We start from the raw sequence: 27,306 nt of genomic DNA, 5'->3' as shown, positions 1-27,306 counted from the left end.
GTGAAAGGTTTTGAACCATTTTCAAATCAATGTTCAGATATTTTTCCCTTTGATTTGGGAGGGGTGGGAATGGTCATCTTAGAACTCTCAGAACACGAATGTATAAGGTAATCAATCCTCTCTGAAACTTACCTACCAAGTGTTCTCATTCCCTTTTATTCCTCAGTTCTCTTTTTCTTTCATTTGGACTAAAAACGTACTATTTTTTAAAAGACTGCTTCATCCATAAAACATTATGGAGGGAAACATTGTACTTTTACACATGACAACCAACAGAAATTCTTGTACTAAGTTCCTGAGTATTTCACCAATGTGTAATAGTTACTGCTATTGTGTTATTTCCTAAACAGCACACAACCCACATCACCAAAGCCAACACAGACAGGATACAGGAAAAGAGACAACAGGTACTCACCACTTCACTGAATAAAGAGAACAGAGAACTACAAATATACCCAATTTTCTTACTTTTGAAATATTAGAAACTTTTACTCACAACACCTACCACAACTCTCTAAGACCAAGGCTATCTTTTATAACTGATAGACTTGGATCGAAAAGAAACCTGGTTCCCTTTCACAAATCCACTGCCAAATCATTTTTACAAGTGAGGAAACCTTAGTTTATTAAAGTTACATACACTCTGTACAGCCGCTACCACAATGTTAGTACTCACAGATGTCAATAATTATGATTTTTTAAAAGGGCATCCTTTTCAAAAGCAGCCTATCAAAGGTGATTTCATTTGATACTGATAAACATTTGATAACATTGTGCACCTTACCTATGTATAATTATACAACATTCTTCAAGTTGATATTGAATTTTAACATCTCCTCTTTCCAAAAGTTCAGTCTATAGTGAACAATGGTATACCAAGAACTAATAAAGTAGAGCTTACACAATTGGCAGTAATGTCATACCTATCCAAATGTTTGAGCAGAACTGAAAGGCTTTTTACACCCGGGCGCGGTGGATCATGCCTGTAAACCCAGCACTTTGGGAGGCTGAGGTGGGCGGATCACAAGATCAGGAGCAGGAGTTCAAGACCAGCCTGGCCAACATGGTGAAACCACATCTCTACTAAAAATACAAAAATTAGCTACGCGTGGTGGCAGGCACCTCCAGTCCCAGCTACTCGGGAGGCTGAGGCAGGAGAATCGCTTGAACCCAGGGAGCAGAGGTTGCAGTGAACCAAGAGTGCGTCACTGCAACTGCACTCCAGCCTGCGTGACAAAGCAAGACTCCAGCTCAAAAAAAAAAAAAAGCTTTTTTCATAAATACGAACAGTTAAATTCCAAGAAACAAATTCCTGTGTTTTAAACTACTTTTCCTGAATATACTACTTATTAATGGCCAAAAAAAATCTTTTTAGAATGGAAGTTTTTTTTTAATTTTTCTTTTTTTTTTTTTTTTTTGAGGCGGAGTCTCGCTCTGTCGCCCAGGCTGGAGTGCAGTTGCCGGATCTCAGCTCACTGCAAGCTCCGCCTCCCGGGTTTACGCCATTCTCCTGCCTCAGCCTCCCGAGTAGCTGGGACTACAGGCGCCCGCCACCTCGCCCGGCTAGTTTTTGTATTTTTAGTAGAGACGGGGTTTCACTGTATTAGCCAGGAGGGTCTCTATCTCCTGACCTCGTGATCCGCCCGTCTCGGCCTCCCAAAGTGCTGGGATTACAGGCTTGAGCCACCGCGCCCGGCCTCTTTTTTTAAATTTTTCTATTAATGTTCGTTTTACACAATTTAACAAATAGAACGTCTGTGGCTAAACATCATTTCCTAAAGGCAGAATAAGCCACATTCTATAAATGGAACCCAAGAAGTTGAAAGTATTTCCTTAGGGTCAACAAAAAAAAATAATGAGAGATAATAGGCAACAAAAACTCATCCCCCTCCTAGTAAACTTCACTACATTATCTTGATGCTTCTTTTTATATTAAATGTTTAAAGAGTCACTGTGTACTTAACACATAACCAAAGCCTTCTCAATTACCTCAAATAGCAAAGAGACAGACAGCATAGATGTAGGGCATATTAATAACACAGCTATAAATGAACTCACTCCAACCTATAATGCTCATTTAACCGTTAACTTCAAATGCAAATTCTTGTCACTTAACTATAATCCATGGGTACAACAGTTTGAACAATGGTGTTAAATAATTAACAGTGAAACCACCCCTCATATTATCATCCTTCTCTCCTGCCCACAAGTTCTTACCTTATTATTCTATGCCTTGTGACAACCTACTATTCAGGACCTACTGTGTAGAAGTCTATTACCCTATTGTTAGTTCACTGTTACTTTTCTTCCGCACTAAACAAAACAAATACAACAAATACCTTCTCAAAAAGTACTATCATAATTTTGATGAATATATATCAATGATAAAAAGAGAGTAAAGGAGTGAGAATTAGGAAAGATCCGAAGGGATGAGAAGGCTGATGAAAAACTGTAATGACAAACTGTTATAAAAACCCTGGGCCTTATTAGTGGGTCATCCTGTACAGAAGAAACTACTTTTTAACATATGACAACAAGTTACACAAAATGTTATCATCAAAAAAAGAATTATTGCTATCTAAATAATCTACACATAACTGGAATAAGGTTATCAGACTACAAGACCAGTTTTCAATTAAGTCGCTATATGTAACTAATGTTTAACTTATTTAACATTTAGTAAAAGTACCTACCAACGAGATTCCTAGGAACCTGAATAAAATCCTCCACAAATTCCAAGAAACCTCTAGCCTTTTTTACAGCATCAGCACTCTGTAGATGAGGGGAAAAGTAAAAATTAAATCCTGTTTCAATCTTGAAGCAACCCATAATCCAAAACAAAAAGATGAGAAAAGAGAAAATTCTGAATGATTATATTCTACTAAAAGATTATGCTCATTCCACTGGTGAGAGATTTCAGGTGAAGTGATTCACAAAGTACTTAAGAAAAAAATCATTTTTAAAAATCCCAAATCAGTCAGTACTATTAAAACCAAAAATAAAATAACATCTCTAAAATATTTAAGCTGCTGAGAAATTTAGTGTCAGAGTTTAAATTACACAGCTGCTGAAGAGCCAAAACTTTAACCCAATCCTAAATATACTAGTATATACTCCCAGGTTGAAATTCTCATGTTAAATGTTAACAATACAAATTGTTCAAATTGTCTGAATTATTTTATTTATTCTCAAAATCAGGTATATGACTTAAAAAGCTATTTTTGCAGAGATGCATTTTTTAAAAGTACCCACTGGTAAGATTATCAAAATTCCTAATTTCTAATGAGTACAATTTTAAATGACTAGAGGTTTGAGAGTGAGTCTCTACATGACATTTTACTTCTCAAAAGTCATTTTCATTTTTAACGTTTGTTCTTTAATAACCACAGATAAGGCCAGCTGTGGTGGGCTCACACCTATAATCCCAGCACTTTGTTTGGGAGGCCAATGTAGGAGGATCATTTAAGGTCAAGAGTTTAAGACTACCCTGGGCAACACAGGAAACCTCTATCTCTACAAAATATATAGATACATATTTAAATTAGCCCAGCATGGCGGCACATGCCTATAGTCCTAGCTACTCAAGAGGCTGAGGCCAGAGGATGGTGTGAGCCCAGGAGTCTGAGGCGGCAGTGAGCTATGATCACACCACTACACTCCAGCCTGAGCAATAGAGTAGATCCTGTCTCTAAAAAAATTAAATAAGCAAATAATTTTTTTAATTTTAAAACCATAGCTCAAATTATTGTGTGCACACTATGTGATATACTGTATGCAATCAACATTTTGTATAATGTATCCAATCTTTAAGAACTATATTAAGGTAAGCACTATTATTATTTTATAATGAGAACACTTATACAAGGAAGCAAAGTAACACACTCCAAGCCTACTCAAAGCGGCCTATTTAAAGTGAATTCCAACCCAGGCAGTATAGCTCCAAAGCCCGTCTTTTTTTTTCTCCTCCTCCTTCTCAACAAGACAGAACCTTGCTCTGTCACTCAGGCTAGAGGACAATGACGATCATAGGTCACTGTAGCCTTTCAGTCCTGGGCTCAAGTGATCTTCCTGCTTCAGCCTCCAAAATTGCTGGGGTTACAGACATGAGCCACAGTGCTTGGCTGCCTTAATTACTATGTTATACTGTCTACTTTTAAAGGTTTCGAAATTAAAAGTAAAGCCTCTAGTCAGCTTTACTATGTGAAAGAAGCTGTTCATAAGAGCTATGTATGAAAAGTTAAGACACAAAATTGTCATTCAAAAAAAACTCCAGGCCAGGCACAGCGGCTCATGCCTACAGTCCCGGCACTTTGGGAGGCTGAGGCAGGCAGAGTGCTTGAGCTCAGGAGTTCCAGACCAGCCTGTGCAACATGGCAAAACCTTGTTTCTTTTAAAAAAAAAAAAAAAAAAAATCCAGTTACTCAAATTTGAAGGATGGTCTCAATTTACATACATAAAAATACAGATAAGGTGTGTGTATATGTATACATATAAATTATATATATATTTTTAAACTCTACGTTGCCCTGGCTGGATTCAAACTCATGGGCTCAAGCAATCCTCCTGCCTCAGATTCCCAAGTAGCTGGGAATGCAAAATCCTCCTGCCTCAGATTCCCAAGTAGCTGGGAATGCAAATGTGTGCCACTGCACCTGGCTGAATAACTTTTTAAAAAGAACTTACTAATTTTCTACCCCTGCAAACATCATGATTAACCAGTGACGAAGCATTATACAAATTCGAGTTCTAGAAAAGCTATGCTAATATATGCCATTTACTCCTGCCAGTGCCTGGCACACAGTAAACATTCAAAAAAAAAAAAAAAAAACAGTTGGACAGATTATTTGTTATGGGTATAAAACTGAAGTAAATTCCGAAGCAGTTAAGAAACTTCAATTAAAAAAACTACATATTTAATTACTTAGTAAATCTTTCACTCCCCTCAATACAAAGTTAACTTCAATTCAGCTGCATAAGTAATGACTACTAGGCTGACTGATGCTAATTGAATAAATTCTACCTCAAAAATGTTTCACTGGGAAACTGGAATTTCAGATAAAAATATAATCAAACAATAGATGGTTAATACATTATAGTAAAGGCCAAGGCAGAAGAAAGAGAACTTACCTCTCCATAGATTCTAAATGTTCCAGTATCTTCATCTAGCTCAATGGCGGTAACTCCAGGAACCTTCCTAGCTTGCTGAATGTTACTACCATGTGTTCCTATTGCCAGGCCCATTAAATCTTCTCTCACAACAAATTCCTCATGAAAAGCTGCTGCAAGTTGTTTTGTGCACTAAAAAAAAAGGAAAATTAGTATTATAAAAGATCAAAATACAAAATGGCTTTTCTGTATGGTTTTTTTTTCAGACAGGGTCTCACTCTGTCACCAAGGCTAGCGTGCAGTGGCATGATCATGGCTCACTGCCACTTCCATCTCCTGGGCTCAAGCAATCATCCCACTTCAGCCTCCTGAATAGTTGGAAATGCAGGCACGTACCAGTGAGCCCAGCTATTTTTTATTTTTTTATTTTTTGAAGACGAGCTCTCACTATGTTACCCAGGCTGGTCTCGAACTCTTCAGCTAAAGCAATCCTCCCACTTCAGCCTCCCAAAGTGATGGGATTATAGGCATGAGCCACCACACGTGGCCACTAAATGCTGCATTGCACATCCATGTTCATAGCATTATTTACGATAGTCAAGAGGTGAAAGCAACCCAAATCCACAGATCAATGAATGAAAGAACACAATGTCGTATATACATTCTGCCTTAAAAAGGAAATTGACACATGCTACACAGATGAACCTTGATGCTAAGTAAAATACGCCAGACACAAAAAAGACTAAAATGATTTTACTTACATGAGGTATCTAAATAGTCAAATTTATAGCAACAGAAAATAGAATGATGGTTGCCAGGGGCTGGGGAAAGGGGAAAATGAGCAGCTGTCTAAAGGGTACAGATTTTCAGTTTTACAATATGAGAAGCCCTGAAGATTAATAATGTAAACATACTTAATACTAAGCGTACACTTAAAAATGGTTAAGATGCTAAGTTTCATATGCACTTTACCACAGTGTAAAGAAAAACACGAGAAGAAAAAAGCACCGAAAACCCACATAAAGAAAAAGAAAAAAAAACGCAGTCTCTTAATAAAGGAAACTCATCTAATGTCATAAAATGAATAGGGAAAAGAAATTGTTTTATTTGTCTATTAGGCTAAAAGACTTTTCCAGATACAGACAGATTTGTTCACAAATCCCTTGTTCAGAACTTTTAAATTAATGAGAACACTTCCAAATTTGTCCTAAGGATAATAAACATATCTCAGTTTCTCTAAGACAACACAATGTGTGCACGCACACGTGTTCATCTAGATCTAGAAAGTGTGAGTGAGTGGAAGAACAAGTATCCTAACAGTGTAGCAGAGAAGAATAGGACACAACAGAGTACCTTAGGATAAGACAGAGATATAATGATAAGCTTCATATCTGAATACTACATGTCACATGATACCCCACTCCTAGTCCTCCTCTCCTCTCACACAAGAGTTGTTACAGTGAACTAGTTACTGATGAAAGGTATAATGACTGACAGACGACAAGGCAGTTGAAAAAAATAAAAAGGATAAATACAAAGTAAAGAACTAGCAATACAGTCTACTGAGTATCTCTAGTTTCTTCGCTCTTTGGCACCTGTCATCTAAGTCCTATCAACAAGTCAACAGGCATTTAGCAAAGGAAAGGCTATGTTTGATACAAGGTAAAATGGAAAAGCAAAAAAGTAATTCTTCTACAGACACGGCAACTCCAAATAGTTACGAAACAGAGGTCCTAGGCTGCCTTCATTTGAAGCAAGGAACTTGAAAAATATAAAATATAAAACTAAATGGGGGCCAGGCTCAGTGGCTCATGCCTATAATCTCAGCACTTTGAAAAGCTGAGGTGGGCAATCACTTGAGGCCAGGAGTTCGAGACCAGCCTGGCCAACATGGCAAAACCCCATCTCTACTAAAACATAAAACTTAGCTGGACTTGGTGGGGCACACTTGCAATCCCAGCTACATGGCGGCTGAGGCAGCAGAACTGCTTGAACCTGGGAGGCGGAGGTTGCAGTAAGCCAAGATTGCACCACTACACTCTAGCCTGGGCAGCAGAGCCAGAATCTGTCTCCAAAAACAAACAAAAACTAAATGGGACACAGAAAACTCTTTTGTAAGTAAACCCACTTACTTCTAAATGCTTAGTGGCCTCTTCATTTCTGGACATAAGCATCAACTTCGTACGAATACTTCGCAAATGCATGTCACTTAAGATGTTTACTCTCTTCACAGTTGCTTCACTGGCAGACTATAAACAAACAAGCTAATTACTCAAAACTTTAATCATTCTTCCAAATAGCACAAACACCATCTTCTATACAAAGCCTTCCTTGCTTCTCATCTACTACACTTCTTTCACCTAACACTACTCTGAGTAATCACAGTTTCCTTTCTGAATTCCTGTATTATTTAGATCTGCTATTCAGAATATGCTTGATTTGAGATGGATCCAGGATCTCACACATAAGAATTTTATGATGTTAAGAATGTAATTAACATTTTATACCTGCAAAATTTTTCTCCCACACTATATTAAGAAATTCACTATACACTAAGTTGACCTTAGCTTTTCTCTTTTGAAATATCTAATTATAAAATCTGTGCAATACCCATTAATAAGCTACCTTATCATATGGTATTATCTTACCAGTATCATTAGCTGTGTTGTTTCTGGATGGTAAAAAATTCTGCATGCTCCTACTGCTTTCTTAAAATCTTTATGTGCATTTTCATTAGCACACCTAGAGAGAAATTAATTCATGTGTAAGACCTCAATAACAGATTAAATTCAGAGGAGTTATAATACAAAGTCAGTGTTTCATTTTGACATCCCCCACTAAAACCTTTGTTCATTAAGATGATTTTCCATCACAAGGTTTCGATTGGGCATTAGGGAAAATGTTTTGCAGGACTGAAAAATCTTAATTCACAGAACAATTCAATAGTAAATAAAATTACTCACGCCTCTCTCAAATCCTCTGGAACATCCACTGTGCATTTAAAGAAGGTATTTTTTTTGACAGTTTTATTTTGATTGACAGGCCGAAGTCGTTCGAATGTGACTATTTCATTGTAAGTAGCGTCACAAGCAGCATATTCAATGACATAAAACTAAAAGACATCAAAATACTTTAAAAATCCCGTCTGAACAAAAATAATGAAGTTTAAATGAAGTTCTAAGTACCTTGCTCAGCTTAACCAATGGACCCTCCCCCATGTGGCATAAATACTAAGCACAGCTTAGCTACATCAACCTGATTTGCCTAAACTAGATTATAGATTCTTACAAGCATGAACCTTGGTGCTCCTTACATGCTTGAGGTGTACCTCTGGAGAGCAGCTTTGGTGTTTGCCAATACAGAACACAAACAGAAATTAATGCTAATGGAAATGTCTGATCAACTATTTCTCAGGAAGGCTTTCAGAAATAAAACTAACAGTTGAAGTAACATTTACAAAAACCAAACACTGAGGTAATTCCTTAGAAACTAGTCACAAAGCAAGTGTGAAGAAGATTACTTACTTCTCCTTTCATCATCCGAACTTTAGCCAACCACCATCCACATGGCTCTTGGTCATTTGCTCTTGAATATACCTGAGAAGAAAAAAAAATGCCTATATCCATTCATCCCAAAAGATTTCAATACTGTAAATAATGACTTTTTATTAATGCCCAATCCCATTAAACTTAAAAATCAAAAATGCTATTTTATTTAAATTGGTATATTAAATGCAATTTAATAAAAGTGATATGTACATTTAAATTTACTACTTAAAAATAAAACTACACTTTTTTGGGCAATTTAGCTTCCTGGAAATTAATTCCACATTCATGAGGTTTACTAAATATAAGTATTATTTTTTAAAAATGCTCTTACAAAGGAGTTTTAAAGAATGTAAAACACAGAATCTTCCTGTTTCTGTCAACATTAATATTAAAACTTGTTCTCAGAAAGTGTTTAACCTAATTTTTAAATTCCATCGAGGATATGACATTTAGATCCCTTGCTGAAGAACCTAAATCAAATGTACTAAAAAAAATCGTTTAACTGAAAAAAAAAAATTACACACATTCAGTCCATCTAGCAGAATACATTAAGTATCTTACAAAACTCCTATCCAGGCTGGGCACAGTGGCTTACGCCTGAAATCCCAGCACTTTGGGAGACCAAGGTGGGTGGATAACTTGAGGTCAGGAGTTCGAGACCAGGCTGACCAACATGGTAAACCCTGTTTCTACTAAAATACAAAAATTAGCCAGGCATGGTGGCAGGTGCCTGTAATCTCATCTACTCGGGAGGCTGAGGCAGGAGAATCACTTGAGGCAGGAGAATCACTTGAGGCAGGAGAATCACGTCCAGGGTGCAGAGGATGCAGTGAGCAGAGATCATGCCATTGCACTCCGGCCTAGGCAACTAGAGCGAGACTCCATCTCCAAAACAAAACAAAAACTATCCACAAAAAAACAAGTCTTATATTCTTTATGTCTATAAATATCAGTTTTATTAACGCAATAGGTCACAGAAGCTTTTACTTGGGATTAGAGTTATTTCTTATGATACAGCAGAGCTTCTTTAATGTATTATATTTTCAATATAGAGAAAGGTAGAAAAGTTGTTTCTGAGAAGAAACAACTAAGAACCAATAAAAACCAAGATTGACTGCCTTTGCAGAGATGACCAAAGAATCCTATCAGTGGATGTTAACAGCCTTCTGGGAGATAAATGCAAACAACTAAAAACAAAGACTTTTTAGCCTGAAGCTTCTATCAGGATGATTTGAGAGTAATCTTGGAAGTGGTAGGAATACTGGAACTGGAAATGAATAAACCAAAACCTACTAATGAACTTTATTGTACACCATGATTAGAAAAAAAGCTACGAGAAAAACCAGTAAGTCCAATTTACCAATCAGGGTCCATTAAACTCAATTTTAGTTTTTCCATTTCTTTTATAAACAGATCTAACTATTCAAAGGGATCAATATCTCATGACTTATATTCTTCCTTAGACATATTCCAAAAAACAAGGAAGTTTAACACTAGAATAAAACTCACCTTATACTGTAATTATTATATGTATCCACTGGGCCCTTTTATAAATGTAAGGTAGAATCTAGTGATCTTATTTTTCCTATATCTTGAAACACTTTACTATTTCATCAACATTCATCAGTTATTATCAGCTATGCTTTAAATAAAGACTAACATGGAACAGAGGAATGATGGCATCACCTAGAGGATGCAACAGTGAAATAAATTGTTAATGTTCACACAGTTTCCTTACTGCATAGCCCACGGTATCACATCTCTTTCAAAACAGTTCAGAAGATCAAAAACACCATCCTTGTAGTCTGCTTTTAGCTGCCATTGATCAGCTGATAATTATGAATTTATTTTTCACTCATAATTGCAAAGAGAAGAAAAATTTACAGAGGAAGGCCTTTCTAATTAGTAGAGGTATCAGACAACAGATGCAAAGAGACAGCAGCACACTAGGTTCTACTGATAAATGTGAAATTATCTTACAAAGCAAAGTCTCAGACTATGAAGTCTTCAGATGGCGACATCTTAGATGAATATTCTCAAACAATGTATTACTAAGAAGAGGGAAAGACAATGTGCATTCTCATCCAGTTAATGACTCAACTGAGACTGCAAGATCCTCCAACCAGAATCCAGATCATCCTCGTTTGCTAAAAGGGTATTAGACAGTATTCTTCCATCTTTTAAGATGTTTGTGGTCAGGCGCAGTGGCTTACACCTGTAATCCCAGCACTTTGAGGGGCCAAGCGGGTGGACTGCTTGAGCTCAGGAATTCAAGATCAGCCTGGACAACATGATGAAACCCCGTCTCTACCAAAAATACAAAATAAATTAGCCAGGTGTGGTAGAGCACACCTGTGGTCCCACCTACATGGAAGGTTAAGGTGGGAGGATTGCTGTAGCCTGGGAAGTTGAGACTGCAGTGAGGAAAGATTGTGCCACTACACTCAAGCCTGGGTGACAGAACGAAACCCTGTTCCAAAAAAAACAAGGTAAAATAAAAATTGAAGATAAAATCTTAAGAAACGTTTGTGTGCCGAAATGTACTTCATAAGTGGAAACGTCAAAAGCAGATGTGCATACAAAGGTAACTAGAAAAAAAAAAAAAAGACAATGAAATGCAAAATAGAGTAGTCAATCCAAATTACAGCAGAGATGGCTATCCCTTCCTCAACAGAATGAGATGCCACTAAAAGTTCCAAAGTATTCAAGGACTGCATTCTGATGATCTAACTGTAAGAATAACCAGAATAAGCTAGAACTTATTAGACATATATTTTTAATCTGCTACCAATATTTATAAGATTGTTATGTTCTAGGTTCATGTGTAACAGCAGCTAGTTACATTTAGAGAACTGCATTCATTGTAGATACATATATCATCAAAATCTGGAAAATATGAAAAAGTTGGATTTGGTATGTTTAAACACTTATTAAAATGTCTAATAAGGCCATGCGTGGTGGCTCACGCCCATAATCCCAGTACTCTGGGAGGCTGAGGTGGGCAGATCACTTTGGCTCCAGAGTTCGAGCCCAGCCTGGACGACATGGAGAAACACCATCACTATGAAAAGTACAAAAATTAGCCAGGCATGGTGGCATGTGCCTGTAATCTCAGCTACTTGGGGGCCTGGGGTGGGGTGGAAGGATCACTTGAGCCCAGGAGGTCAAGGCTACAGTGAGTTGTGTTTGCTCCGCTATACTCCAGCATGGAGTCAATAATGGCCTTTAAAAAAGTCTAATAATGGCCGGGCACAGTGACTCATGCCTGTAATCCCAGCACTTTTGGAGGCTGAGGCAGGAGGATTGCTTGAGCCCAGAAGTTTGAGACCAGTCTGGGCAACACAGGAAGATCCCATCTCTATGAAAAAAAAATTTTTTTTTAATTAGCCAGGTGTGGTTGGTGCATGCCTCTAGTCCCAGCTACTTCGGAGGCTGAGGAAGGAGGATCACTTGAGACTGGCAGGTTAAGGCTGCAGTGAGCCATGATCATGCCACTATGCTATAAATTGGGTGACAAAGCGAGACCCTGTCTCAAAAAAAAGAATAAGGTCTACTAATGACCTTACTACCCTTTAATTATTTCTGCTACAAAATTATGTGGTAAATGATCAGTGATGACTGTTTTCCCAAGTATACTGAGGGTTACAAAAAGAATATCCTAATAACTAAAAGAAGGTGCCCATTCAAATAACTATCTCAGGCAGCTCGAATATCTCGTTAATCTGTGGGTACATCAAGTCTGATTTGCTGAAAATGTTGTATCTTAAAACTACCTAACTCCCTTATTCTATTTTCACCAAAGCATAACCATCCATGAATCTAGCTTCCTAAATAAACCATTTTCAACTGCCTGGAGGCTCTTCTCACTGAACAATGAAATATTTTAAACTTAATATCCATTTCTATAAGCTTCATTAATAACTTCACTCCTGAAAGACCAAGTTACTCTCATCAAGTGACTAAACATAAATTCCTGAGCCTGGATCAAAACACTACAAATTTGGCCGTACAGCCCACACCTGTAATCCCAGCACTCTGGGAGGCTGAGACTGGTGGATCACATGAGGTCAGGAGTTTAGACCAACCTGGCCAACATGGCAAAACCCTGTCTCTACTAAAAGTACAAAAATTAGCTGGGCATGGTGGTGGGCGGGCATCCGTAACCCCAGCTACTCAGGAGGCTGAGGCAGGAGAATCACCTGAACTTGGGAGAGGAGCCAAGATCACACCACTGCCCTCCAGCCTGGGTGATAGAGCAAGACTCCTTCTAAAACAAAACAAAAAAAAAAAGAGCCGGGCACAGGCACAGTGGCTCACACCTGTAATCCCAGCACTTTGGGAGGCCAAGGCGGGTGAATCACCTGAGGTCAGGAGTTCGAGACCAGACTGACCAATATGGTGAAACTCCATCTCTACTAGCCAGGCATGGTGGCGGGTGCCTGTAATCCCTGCTACTCAGGAGCCTGAGGCAGGAGAATCACTTTAACCTAGGAGGCAGAGGTTGCAGTGAGCCGAGATCACGCCACTGCACTCCAGCCTGGTCAACAGAGCAAGACTCCGTCTCAAAACAAAACAAAACAAAACCATTATTAATTTGGATCCACTTTAGTGCTATGGATCAAATCATACCTTATACAAAACGAAGAGTATATCTCCCACAATATCACTTTAATAAGCCAGCATTAAAACTGTGCTCTAGTGTATCACATCCTAAACATTAATTACTGAATTGATTTACAAGTATGTCATTGAATAAGAGCACCCCACAAAAATTCCCTTTCTTCAGATTTTACTTAACTCTGCAAACTATTTCACAGGAACAATTCACACTCTGAAAAAATGGCCCACACACTGCTCTAACATACTAAAATCCAGGAGACTGTGGAGTGACCATGATGAGAAGCCTAAAAACACATTAGCACTCATTTTAATCACTATCATTTTATGGAGTGCAGGACGAAATACATAAGAAGAATCAAATTCCAAAAGCCTATTTCAGAATTCTTTCCACCAAATGATCTCAAGTCATACTCTGTTTTAAAAAAAAAAAAAAAAAAAAAAATCTAAACTCAAGTAAACAACTGTAAGTAAATTAAATGCAATTACAGTCTGGATCCTAAAGTCATCAATTTTTCATTGAAGTTCATAATGTTCAACCTATGTCTTTCAAGTAGCCAAATTAAGTATCAAAGACAAAGAATTTTTACCAGTCTTCAATAAATTATATTTCCATTTTTCCAAAGAAATTTTCCAAATATTATTTACTATTAAACTAAATAATCATAAGGACTCATTTTCAATATGTGAAATACATTTACTGAGTACTGCTATTATGTATCTGCCATTTTGTATTATTACATTTTAAGAAAACGCACATTAGGAAAGTTTAACATCTGGAATGAACATGTGTGATTTCTCTACCTAAATAATATTATCTCATTCACCTTTAAGGCTGATACTTTAACAAATCAGTTTCCTACCAACTTTCTTTAGTGAATCAAGTCCTAGAAACCCACTCCGCAAGACAAAAACAAGTAACAAAGACTATGTTCGTCTCTCCTTTATGTGTGAGCATGTCCTAAGCAGTAAGACTAACAATGGTCTTGGTGTCTTGGTATGATGAGAAAAACTACGTCCAAATACAGACAGCTAAAAACTTCAGACCGGCCAAAAGAATCAAACTTAAAACTTTTTAAAAAGTAGAATAAATAATCCACATATATCTTTTACATAAATAAAATACTAAATTAGGCTGGGCATGGTAGCACACGCCTGTAATCCTACCACTTGGGAGGCTGAGGTGGGCGACTGCTTGAGCCCAAGAGTTCAAGACTCGCTTGGGCACCATGGCAAAACCTCATCTCTAAAAAAAATACAAAAATTAGCCCAGCATGGTGGCACATGCCTATGATCCCAGCTACTTGAGAAGCTGAGGCAAGGAAGATCCCTTGAGCCCAGGAGGTCAAGGCTGTAGTGAGCCATGATGGCACCACTGTACTCCAGCCTGGGTGACAGAGTAAGATCCTGTCTCAAAAAAATAAAATTTGGAAAAAAAAAAAAAAAAACAACCTAAAAAGTTGTAAATGAGTGTCTTACCTCAGATAATTTTTATTCTCTTTTTTAATCCAATTTCTCTCAAGGCGCCTATCCCAACATTTTAATATAATATATAGATACATAACCATAATGCCTGACAATCCACCATATGACTAGAAAAGGAAAGGCATATGCCACAAGAACAAAAACTTGTCAATTCCTATTTTAACAATGAATACTAAACCAGAAAATCTCACAGTTCAAAAACAGGTTTTTAAAATTTCAAATATGCTAAATGCAAGGAAGAAACCTTATAAAAAACATTATCAGGGCTGGGCGTGGTGGCTCAAGCCTGTAATCCCAGCACTTTGGGAGGCTGAGGCAGGTGGATCACCTGAGGTCAGGAGTTAGAGACCAGCCTGACCAACATGGAGAAAACCTGTCTCTACTAAAAATACAAAATTAGCCAGGTGTGGTGGCACATGCCTGTAATCCCAGCTACTTAGTAGGCTGAGGCAGGAGAACCACTTGAACCCAGGAGGCGGAGGTTGCGCTGAGCCGAGATGGTGCCATTGCACTACAGCCTGGACAACAATAGTGAAACTCCATCTCCCCCCGACAAAAAAAAAAAAAAACAAAAACCGGTTATCAGCTTAGATGTCAGGCTTACCTCTGCTATTTTGCACAATCCCAGAAAAATTTTAAGAAAAAGTGTTTATTGACCAAAAAATTAGATTTCATAACTAAGGCGATCAGATATGAAGCAACCTAAAAGGATTCCCCATCCCCACGCCCCCCATATAAGGGAAAAATAATGCAGGGAAGCAGATGTAAAAAAACATAATTCAAAAATGTAAAAGTAAGCCTGCGCAGTGTCTCACGTCTATAATGTCAGCACTTTGGGAGGCCAAAGCAGGTATTATTCACTTGAGGCCAGAAGTTCGAGACCAGCCTGGCCAACATCACAAAACTCCACCTCTACTAAAAATTAAAAAAATTAGCTGGGCATGGTGGCGTGCGCCTGTTAATTCCAGCTACTCAGGGGCCGAGGCACGAGAATCACTTAAACTCGGGAGGTGGAGGTTGCAGTGAACCAAGATTATGCCACTGCACTCCAGCCTGAGCAACTTAGTGAGACACCATCTCAAAAAATAAAAAATAAAAAATGAAATTGCCTGAGAAAAAAAAACATGAAAAGATAAAAACTCAGATCTGGGCACGGTGGCTCACACCTGTAATCCCAGCACTTTGGGAGGCCAAGGTGGGAGGATCACCTGAGGTAGAGAGTTCGAGATCAGCCTGACCAACATGGAGAAATCCCGTCGCTACCAAAAATACAAAATCAGCCAAGTGTAATGGCGCACGCCTGTCATCCTAGCTACTAGGGAGGCTGAGGCAGGAGAATCGCTTGAACCCAGCAGGCAGAGGTTGTGGTGAGCCGAGATCGCACCACTGCACTCCAGCCTGGCCAGAAAAAGCAAAACTCTGTCTCAAAAATAAAAATAAAGATAAAACTCAGCCACAAAATGCAAGGATTTCCTACCCCAAAAACTACACAAACAAAAAAATAGACAATTTACAGAACAAGGGGTTAAGAGCCAATAAACTAATTTAAGTGATGTTCCCATATTATGATTAAGGAAATGAGAATTCAGGAGACATCAGCTTCCATCCACCAAGTTTACAAAACTGTACATATGAACAATATAATACAGTTACTCAATGTTTCATATGAAAAAGATACCTCCAGGGTTAATAAAATTATAAAGTGGTAATTCCAAAGACATTTTTGGAGGATGAAACGGTACATTTTAATACTTTTAAAAATGTATATATCATGCCTTTTGATCCTGCAATTTAACCTCGTAGGAACTATAATACTACCAGATTTGCATAAGAATATTAATTTCAATTCTCGCATTGTTTTCTTTAGCTAACAGCAAAACATTTGGTAATTTCAATGTCTTTTAATTTGATATATCCACACCAAATAATTTTGAGGTGGTTACAAAAAATGAGGTAAATTTAAATGAGAAGACAAGAAAATGTTTGCTGTCCTAATTAAGTGAATACAAAAGTCAAAAATATGTAACTTAATCCCAATTTTTTTTCAACATGTCCTTTATACATGCAAACAAAAAAACTCACAAGAGAATCAACTCTGATAAATGAGATTTAAGTTAGGGTGGGTGGACAGGTACACCTACATTAAGATGGAAGGTTCACTTTGTACTTTATGTAATTTTTTACCATTTCATTTTTTACATTAAGCTTTATTACTTTAAAGGAGGGGAGGCGGCTTTCGAAACATTACCTGGGAAAGCACTAACTCAGAGTTTCTTTTTTTTTTTTTTTTTTTTTTTTGAGACGGAGTCTCGCTCTGCCGCCCAGGCTGGAGTGCAGTGGCCGGGTCTCAGCTCACTGCAAGCTCCGCCTCCTGGGTTTACGCCATTCTCCTGCCTCAGCCTCCCAAGCAGCTGGGACTACAGGCGCCCGCCATGTCGCCCGGCTAGTTTTTTGTATTTTTTAGTAGAGACGGGGTTTCACCATGTTAGCCAGGATGGTCTCGATCTCCTGACCTCGTGATCCGCCCGTCTCGGCCTCCCAAAGTGCTGGGATTACAGGCTTGAGCCACCAACTCAGAGTTTCTAAACACTCTAGGTAATATGGATAAATCCTTAATAAACGGTGACAAAAAAAACGAAATCCTATGGGTGGCAAGATTTTTTTCCTTATATGAATTTTCCTTTTTCCTTATACGAATTTTCAAATTTTTCAGAAGTGAAAAAAAAATCACATGTTAATTTCAGATGACTTATAAAATTCTAGAGAGCAAATGTGACCAGAGCTGAATCATAAAACATTACGTGAAATTTAAAATAAAAAAAAAAAAAACTAGATTCAATTTCTAAATCACTCAATGTCTACATCAATGTCTTCCTCAGAGGCGGAGGCAGACCACAGGGGTGAGCCAGACACTGTTCAGAACAGGGCAGGACGCTCCTGGACAGGAATGGAAAAAGTACACTGTAACAACACCCTGAGCACCCACCAAGAGTAGTTTTCCCTTTAATCTGAGACTCCATGCTACCAATTTTAAGTGTCTAAACAACAAAAAAGTATAAGAAGCATTACTCTCAAAACTGACTGCCACACATTTCTAATTCTAGAACATGTCCAAACCTACATCATTCCCTTCTGGGCCTAACTTTTGCTTACTCAAAATCCAAAAAACACTATACCAGAAATTTCGAAAAATGAAAACAAATCAAGCCTCTTTATTCTCACAGAAAACTATTAGAAAAAGATACAACACTGAGAAAAACATTTTCAATAAAATCGGAAGTCCAAATGAACATAGTAATCTGCAGCATCACCGCCATATATAGCACCCACCAAGGACCCCACTTTACACTTCTTGATTTGCAGCAGTCATTTCACCACTTTGTTTCCTGGTGTCTCCCCCCGATTCCACCAGTAACATTTTCCTCAAGAACTCTAATACACACAGATAGTTACAGGTATCCTTACAAAAAGTTATTTCTTAACTTATTGCCATTCTGCCTGGATTTTAATTATTTGCACTAAGTTCACTGTGTACTATTTTGCTTTTACTAAAGCAAAGTATAAATTATGTCAGGGTGCCATGAGCCAAGTCCCTTATGAATAAGTAAAGCACTCACTTTACTCACTCTTTTATCTTTGACTTTCACCAAAGTGGGTACGCTAAGTTAAGGTTGTCAGGGATTGAAGTGCTGCAATTTTTGACTTTCTAGCTTATTATCTGTATTAATGAGAGCTCAAAGAAAATTTATCATTAAAAAATCAGGCCATGTGTGGTGGCTCACACCTGTAATCGCAGAACTTTGGGAGGCCGAGGTGGGTGATCACCTGAGGTCAGGAGTTCAAGACCAGCCTGGCCAACAAGGTGAAACCCTGTCTCTACTACAAGTAAAAAAAATTAGCTGGGCATGGTGGTGGGTACCTGTAATCCCAGATACTCAGAAGACTGAGGCAGAAGAATTGCTTGAACATGGGAAGCGGAGGTTGGAGTGAGCTGAGATCGTTCCATTGAACTCCGGTTTGGGCAACAGAGTGAGACTCCATCTCAAACAATAAAATAAAACTGGCAGATAACTAAATCACTTGCAAAGTGCTTAGTACAGAATATGTACATTTAAAATGTTTGTAAATGGCTAGGCACAGTACCTCACACCTGTAATCCCAGCACTTTGGGGGGACAAAGCGGGCAGATCACCCGAGGTCAGGAGTTCGAGAACCAGTCTGCCCAACATTGTGAAACCCCGTCTCTACTAACAATACAAAACTTGGCCAGGCATGGTGATGCACGCCTGTAGTTCCAGCTATTCAGGAGGCTGAGGCAGATGAATCGCTTGAACCTGGCAGGCAGAGGTTGCGGTGAGCCAAGATCGCGACATTGCACTGCAGCCTGGAAGACAATAGGGAAACTCCATCTCAAAAAAATAAATAAAATAAAATGTTTGCAGGGCTGGGGGTGGTGGCTCACGCCTGTAATCCCATCATTTTGGGATGCTGAGACAAGCCTGAAAGCACATGCACAACATGAACAGTGTTTGCTTCATCTGTGAACTGTGATTTTTCTTTCCCTCCATTTTTTTTTTTTTTTTTTTTTTGCTTTTCTGTACTTTTAAATTTTTCCTCAGACATTTCTAGAATATTCTAGAAGGCAGAAAGCTACAATATTTCACAGTTACATATTAACTCTGTTAATGATCACTATAGTAAAAGAATAACTATCAACACCTCATAAAGACACCCAGGCAAGTCGTAAGACAAATTATTCAAAGTAATTAGTAAAAAGAAGGAAAAGGGTAACACCATAATGCACAGAGTTCTATGCTAGGTTCTTTTAAAAATGCAAATACCCTATCATCCATGACTTCCAAATTATAATGATAAATTTAAAGTCTACACAGCTAAAAATGGGACAGGTGAGACCGATTCTAGCTCCAAAACTCAAGCACTGCTAATACACAGCCATTACCGCCAATAGAAAGAATAGAGAAAAGGAATCAGATTTATCCTCCATCAACTAAGCTAATTTTCCTAAAAGAATATTTATTTAAATCAAAAAATAGACACCACAAGAAAACAAACTTAAAAATACATACCTCTACTTCATCTCCTTCACTAATTTCTTTTTTTATATCAGGTGGTGGTGGTAATCTGACTTCATTAAATGGAACCTGGCGTTCTGGTTGCCAACTGAAGGATTAGAAAAGGTGTATTAACAATTTAAAAATATACAGTCTACACCTGGTGCTGCATATTTTTTCAAGTTAGTTTATCATTTCGCTTTCCCTAAAGAGAAGAAAAACAATTCATACTATTAATAATTTCCCAAGTAATTAGTTACTGAAGTAGAAGAGATTTTGTATGACTCTTAATGAAGTTTATAATTAACAAAATTGTTAACAATTGTACATTACCTCCCAAAGTACTCATCCTAAGAGCAGTACACACATTCTCCCAAATTACTCATCGTAAGAGCAGTACATACATTATTCTGCAAATGAAATAAGCTAAGTTCACAGTGATGACTAACTTTGATTCGAAATGTCAAATCGACACAGCTGCCCAATAAACAGTAGTGATACCAACTTATTTCAAATAGTTTCACAACTACATGACCTATCAATAAAGGAAACACAATTTCATAGATTAGAAAACAATATAAACTGTTTAACTCTTTTTAGTATACATGTTCACAGAAATACAGAAAATTATCAGCAATTATTTTGAACAGCTGAATTACAAAAGATTTCGTTTTCTCATTCCATTTATCTTTCCTACAGTGGATACATACATTATAATTAGAACCTACAAAAAGCTTACTTTTAACTCTGTAGCAAATATTAATGTATTAAACCAATTTAGTTGTTAACTGATATTTTTTATGTTGTATTTTAAAAGCTGAAATTATGAAGTAAAAAATTAATCCCTACTCTAATTTTTCATAGGTCATTTATATGTCTGAGAAGTATACTATGACATAAAATGTCCCTCAAGTTTCCATCTGCCTAGGCTGGGCAAAGTAGCAGCTGACAAGTAAAAGATTTGGGGATGCTTTCTTTTAACCATTACTGTCCAAATGGCAGCTGCTCAAAGATAGAAATCATCTCAACATTTGTTTCTACATGAAGCAGCTGTTAGGCAATGATCTTTTCAGGCAATTCCAGAAACAGCTTAAAAGTGGAAGCTGAACAGTTTTTTTCTGACCATCAATTAAACAGTGCTCTTGGAGAAAGAGTTTCCCTCTTGTCACCCAGGCTGGAGTGCAATGGTGCAGTCTTAGCTCACTCACTACAACCTCCACCTCCCGGGTTCAAGCGATTCTACTGCCTCAGCCTCCTAAGTAGCTGGAATTACAAGCACCTGCCACCATGCCCAGCTAATTTTTTTGTATTTTTTAGTAGAGACGAGGTTTCACCATGCTAGCCAGGCTGTCTCAAACTCCCGACCTCAGGTGATCTGCCCACCTCAGCCTCCCGAAGTGCTGGGATTACAGGCATAAGCCACCACACCCAGCCCAGTGCTCTTTTATAGCCCTTCCTAACCAAGCTCAGTATGCTGTCTTTCCCATTTTTAGACTACATACCCCTCAGGCAATTAAAGATGGCTTAACACTTATTCTGCTGACCAGTAGTCAACTGGAAGACCTTCTACAACATCATTTGAAAATTCTGGGCTTTTAAGTATTAAGCATATTATCATCTAATTTGTGCCATCTATTTCTGGAAAACTGATTCATATCTATACATGTTCTGGCAAAGAAGAGCGTTACGAAAAAAGTGACAATTATGGACAGAAAAACAGATAAACAGTTATCAAAGCTAGACTTATGACCAACCAACCAAACCTCCCCACCTCCCAGAAGCAAACAGTTTGACACTGCCATCTCTAATATTAAGGCCTTCGTCAACAAAAATAACTTACTTATTTTCAAAAACAACTGTAAGGGAGTCTTCATGAACATCTTTGATAAATCCCTGCAAGACATAAAAACATTATAAAAGTATATCAATATTAAAACACTTCATAACTCTAAAAGGCTGTATTAGAGATACAAAGATAATAGAGAGTACTGAAAGAACACAGGTTTGGAATTAGGCAGATGTGAGTTTGATTTCCATCTCTACCATTTACGAGATACATGATCTTTTAAGTTACTTCATCTCTCTGAACCTCATTTTTCACCTGGTGTCATCTACCTGGGAATTAGCAAAAGTAAATGTACATCCCTGGAACATCTCAGGTATTAGTTCAGCAAGGCAGTTATTTAGTATTGTGACTAAGAGTTCAGTATTTACTGCTGTGACAAAGAGTTCAAGCTCTAGAGTACTGGTTGCCAGGATTCATACCCAAACTCTATCACTTGTATATTCTTGAATACAGTTTTGAACTAATGAAATTAATCACAGTATCATCCACCTAATGAATAATCATGAGAACTAAATGAAGTAATGTTTAGCACAGTACCTGGCACAAAGTAAGAACTCAATTTTGTTATAAATGTTATCAGTATTATAGTCCACCTTTAGTAAAATGTGTGACTACATTTTGAATACTATCTTTGCCATTAACTTAATCTTATTTTTTCTACATACTTCTCTTTCCCTTCCCTTAAAATTGGGCTATAGTGAGTACACTGTTCACAACTATGCTGGAATGAATACAGATTCTCAGTAGCAACTGGTGGTCATTTTTCAGGCTTAAAATTAATATTAAAATTAGCCTTCTTACTCTATCTTCCTTTGATTAATACAGCTGGAAGAAACCATAAGCTCTGACATACTGAAGAAAGAGCAAAGGACTTGGGTGTAGAATTACTGTTGCTGAAATTCTGATTCCACCACTCTGTAACCACAGGCAAGCAGTCCTTGGCACTTATATAATTACAATGAACATTAAATGACTTTATATTACTATGAATCAGAACTGCAAATTACTGAATGTTAGTCAAATGCTCATACATACTTTCAACCATGGGGTACGTAGGAAATGCTTTTCTAAAGCATCTTTATCACACGACTCCATAATGTCCACAGCAAACTAGCTATATAAACACATGTATAATACCTCATCAAAGCAAGGCAAAAACAAACACATCTGTTTATCTCACTCCTTCCCAAAAGCCCATTAAGTAACACTAACGAGATTTGAAGGAATAAACCCAAAAAAAGAGAATAAAGGGAAAAGGCAAACTTACAACAACAACAAAAAATGTTTTGTTCTTTTTTGTTTTTGTTTTTGAAACTTACAAAGTAGATGGAAGAGGGGTAACAGTAATAAAAAACAAAGCAAGCCCGGGAGCCCAGCACTTTGGAAGACCAAGAAAGGCAGACAGCTTGAGCCCAGGAGTTTGAGACCATCCTAGGCAAGAGTGAAATCCCATCTCTACCAAAAATACAAAAAACTTAGGCGGGCCTGGTGGCGTGTGTGGTCCCAGCTACTTGGAAGGCTGAGGCGGGAGGATCACTTGAGCCTGGAAGGCAGAGGTTACAGTGAGCCATGATCATGCTGCTGTGCCATGACCATGCTGCTGCACTCCAGCCTGGGTGACAGATTATGGGCTTATCAGAAAACAAAAAAAAAAGAAAAAAATAAGGGCATACTCTGTGTCAGACATTTTTCTAAGCAAATTAAGACTATAAAATATAAACTGGCAGTGGGAATGGTTCACTCCTCTTCTCCAGCTCCAACTGCCTGTTGTTTCATTTATTTGTGTGCTATTGGACATTTCTATACAAACATCCTCACTGGGGCCTAAAACCAAGGATACCCTTCCCTTGAAAATTGCTATGGTAGGCCCAGTGTAGTGACTCACACCTGTAATGCCAGCACTTTGGGAGGCCGGAGCAGGCAGATCACCTGAGGTCAGGAGTTCGAGACCAGCCCGGCCAACATGGTGAAACCCCATCTCTTCTAAAAATACAAAAATTAGCCAGATGTGATAGCAGACACCTTTAATCCCAGCTACTCAGGAGGCCGAGGCAGGAGAATCACTTGAACCCAGGAGGCAGAGGTTGCAGTGAGCCGAGGTTACACCACTGCACTCCAGCCTGGGTGACAAGAGCAAAACTCCATCTCAAAGAAAGGAAAAAAAAAAAAAAAGACTGCTATAGTAGCTCCTGCCTTGCAATTCTGGAGATGTTTATTAATTAATCCTCCCTAAATTTAAATATTAAGAGTTGCCACTCTAGTTCAGGCTTTGATTATCTGACCATGCTAATAATGACTTTCTGGACAGTTTCTAGTAGGGCACATTCACTTTTTGTTTTTTTGGTTTTTTTGACGCAGAGTCTCACTCTGTTGCCCAGGCTGGAGTGCACTGGTGCAATCTTGGCTCAAGGCAACCTCCACCTCCCTGGCTCAAGCGATCCTCCTGCTTCGGCCTCCCCAGTAGCTGGGACTACACCACCACACCTGGCTAATTTTTTTGCATTTTTAGTAGAGACAGAGTTTTGCCATGTGGGCCAGGTTGGTCTCGAACTCCTAACCTCAGGTGATCCACTCACCTCGGGCTCCCAAAGTGCTGGGATTATAGGCGTGGGCCACCACACCTGGCCCACATTCACTTTCAACAATCACTTTGGTCCGTGCATTCACAGTTATATTACCAGCAAATGTAACTGTATTATACCCTTGCCATTTTTTAACAAATTTCAGAAACCGAGAATTTCCATGTTTATGAATATTAGTAGAGCATCTCTCCCATCAGAAGACAGCCATTTTTTCAACTTCCACTAACATGTTCTAGTTCTTCAACAAACTCTCACAAACTTTGAAAAGTCTCACAAATTAATCTTCCTAGTTTCTGTATAATTCATAGTGGATTAGTTCAAATCAGAACTCTAAATCACTAGAAAATTTCACTCTCCTTTCTCACCTTTATAATAATCTTTCTCACTCTCCTTTGTAATAAGAACCTTGCATTTTCTATCTAAAAATCACTTCTACCTTTCCCACAAACACTTCCACCATAAACATCAGTACCAACTTTGAGTGCACATTTTTCACAAACTTTAAAACACAGCTCTGCACTTTTTTTTTTCTGAGATGGAGTCTCACTCTGTCACCAGGCTGGAGCAACCTCCAACTCCCTGGTTCAAGTGATTATCCTGCCTCAGTCTCCCGAGTAGCTGGGATTACAGGCACATGCCACCATGCCCAGCTAATTTTTGTATTTTTAGCGGAGACTGGGTTTCACCATGTTGGCCAAGATGGTCACCATCTCCTGACCTCATGATCCGCCCGCCTTGGCTTCCCAAAGTGCTGGGATTACAGGCATAAGCCACCACACCCCGGCCCTTATGAATCTACTCATTGCTAGTATCATTCTGCCATAAGATTTACTAGATTAAGGCCTGACGCCTAGTCCTTAAAATTTATTTGGACTGCAGTGAACAACTTCTAACATCCTACTCCATAAAATCTAATCCCCAAGTCCTAAATTCTAGACAAACGTGTTTCTAATGGCCAGATTTCTCTAAAATTTAGTCCACCTGATAGGACACAGTCAATACTTTTAAACGTATTTTTGTACTCTCCAAGCCACCAGAATGATGCTAGGTCTCCCCGCCTGCTCAAGAGACCCAAATTGACAGGGCTGGGTCTTTGCCAAAATCTAATACTCAGAAGACACCAGTAACAACCACATTTGTCTGCACATGGCAGGGGGCTTTATGCCTTTAAGTCTCCATAATTTCTGTCCTCAATCCCCAATCTTTGAGGATTTTGACTGTCTCTCTTCCTATTCACACCCACCTGGCTCAGGCCCCGTATTTCTCAGAAGAAAGCCTTTAACATTTCTTTTTCTTCTTTCCATACATATGCAGACACGGAAGATTTCAAGGCATCCTTATTACAAGGTCACTTGTCTTGTTCACTCACACAGTCCAACAATGTTTACATTTGAAACTCTTAACTATAAGATAATCATGAATAACTAGGCAATATAACACATCTGAAGTGTATTCAAAATCTTAAAACGTTCACAGCTTGCTATGGATAAGCGGGAAAAAAAATCTTAAAATGCCCACATAACTCTGACAAAACAACAAATAGGTAACATGTAATAAAAAACCAGATGCCATAAATTAGGCCAGGCGCGGTGGCTCACACCTGTAATCTCAGCACTCTGGGAGGCCGAAGCGGGCGGATCACCTGAGGTCAGGAGTTCGAGACCAGCCTGACCAACATGGAGAAACCTCATCTCTACTAAAAATACAAAATTAGCCGGGTATGGTGGCGCATGACTGTGATCCCAGCTACTTGGGAGGCTGAGGCAGGAGAATCGCTTGAACCCGGGAGGCGGAGGCTGCAGTGAGCCAAGATAGCGTCACTGCACTCCAGCCTGGGCAACAAGAACGAAACTCCATCTCAAAAACAAACAAAAAATGCCATAAATTAAGTGTAAAATGAAGGTAGGGATGGAAGGAGTAGAAGGAATCCTTGAGCAATGAAAAAGCACTATCTGAAGAACTAATTTCAAAAGCAATCTAGTATAAAACAATTTTTTTAAAAAAGGTTCTAGTCAAAGATCCGCTTAAGCAGCAAGTTAACTAACAATCCCCTAGCTTTCTACATGTAAATAGGCAGCTGAAAAATAAAAATTTTATACAAAAAAATTCTACTTACAGCAACAACCAAAAAATAAATCCTACAAGTGTCCTCAACAACAAAAATATGCACAGAAGCTATTTACAAAAATGTCTGAAGCTCTAATAAATATAAATACAAAATTTAGGAAAATGTAAAACACCATCATGTTCTTAGGGACCTTGATATTACAAAAATTTCAATATGCCCCTAAAATAAACCTACAATTTCAATGGGATCCCACTGAAATATTAAGAGTGTGTATGTGGTTGGGCCCGGGCGGGGGGGATAACCTAATAAAATAAGCCTATCTCAAAAAATTTTTAAAAAGACAGCATTCCAAAAGGAAACTTCTAAAATGGGGTGGGGATGGGGGGCTGGGATGGCAGGGAACAATAACACTCTATACTTACCAAACCTTAGAGATTATTTTAAAACTACAATAATGAAGATGGAAAAGATATTTTAAAGGAACAGAACACAGATTCCAAAAGTAGGCCTAAAGTCATTCAGGAATTTACAAATGGGGAAGGAATGGACTCTTTTTAAAATGGTACTGAAACATTTAAATAATTCTTGGGGAAAACAGAATGGATGTCTTCACCAGAAAAAAAAAAGATTCAATAGATAAAACATTCAAACTTCAAAAAAAATCAGTAACAATTCCAGGAGAAAGCAGGAATCAATTATCTATAACCTTGCAGTAAGGAAGGCCTTTCTAATCAAAAAACAAAACCCAAAAGCCACGAAGTTTGATAAAAGTATACTACCAAGAAGCTAAAATATAAAAGCATTACATACAAAGGAGAAAAGGGTGGTGAAACAGCATACAACAGGGTTAAATCCCCAATCCAAATATTCTTAAGCGACTAAGTAAGAACAAGCTGATAGAAAAGGTATCGATGGACATGAACTAGATGAACAAGTAATTCACAGGGAAAAATGTAATTTTAATAATACACAAATCTCCTTT

General features: G+C 38.2%; 1 protein-coding gene across 8 annotated transcripts in view; it reads right to left on the bottom strand.

Moving 5' to 3' along the window:
• Nucleotides 1–27,306, bottom strand: part of FXR1 (FMR1 autosomal homolog 1) — a 67,397-nt gene that overhangs the window by 23,934 nt on the left and 16,157 nt on the right. For all 8 annotated transcript variants that reach the window (XM_033211785.1, XM_033211786.1, XM_033211790.1 and 5 more), the window contains exons 2-9: nt 21,669–21,721; nt 19,844–19,937; nt 8,631–8,702; nt 8,070–8,218; nt 7,755–7,848; nt 7,239–7,355; nt 5,128–5,298; nt 2,694–2,772 (exon numbers count right to left, since the gene is read on the bottom strand). In XM_033211785.1, the coding sequence (XP_033067676.1) occupies nt 2,694–2,772; nt 5,128–5,298; nt 7,239–7,355; nt 7,755–7,848; nt 8,070–8,218; nt 8,631–8,702; nt 19,844–19,937; nt 21,669–21,721 (829 nt within the window). The remainder of the gene's footprint in view (nt 1–2,693; nt 2,773–5,127; nt 5,299–7,238; nt 7,356–7,754; nt 7,849–8,069; nt 8,219–8,630; nt 8,703–19,843; nt 19,938–21,668; nt 21,722–27,306) is intronic.

This window comes from Trachypithecus francoisi, unplaced genomic scaffold (assembly GCF_009764315.1).
Source record: "Trachypithecus francoisi isolate TF-2019V2 unplaced genomic scaffold, Tfra_2.0 Lachesis_group0, whole genome shotgun sequence".
NCBI classification, from domain to species: domain Eukaryota; kingdom Metazoa; phylum Chordata; class Mammalia; order Primates; family Cercopithecidae; genus Trachypithecus; species Trachypithecus francoisi.
Note: the sequence above shows the minus strand (reverse complement) of the source record. Positions and strands in the feature narration are given on the sequence as shown.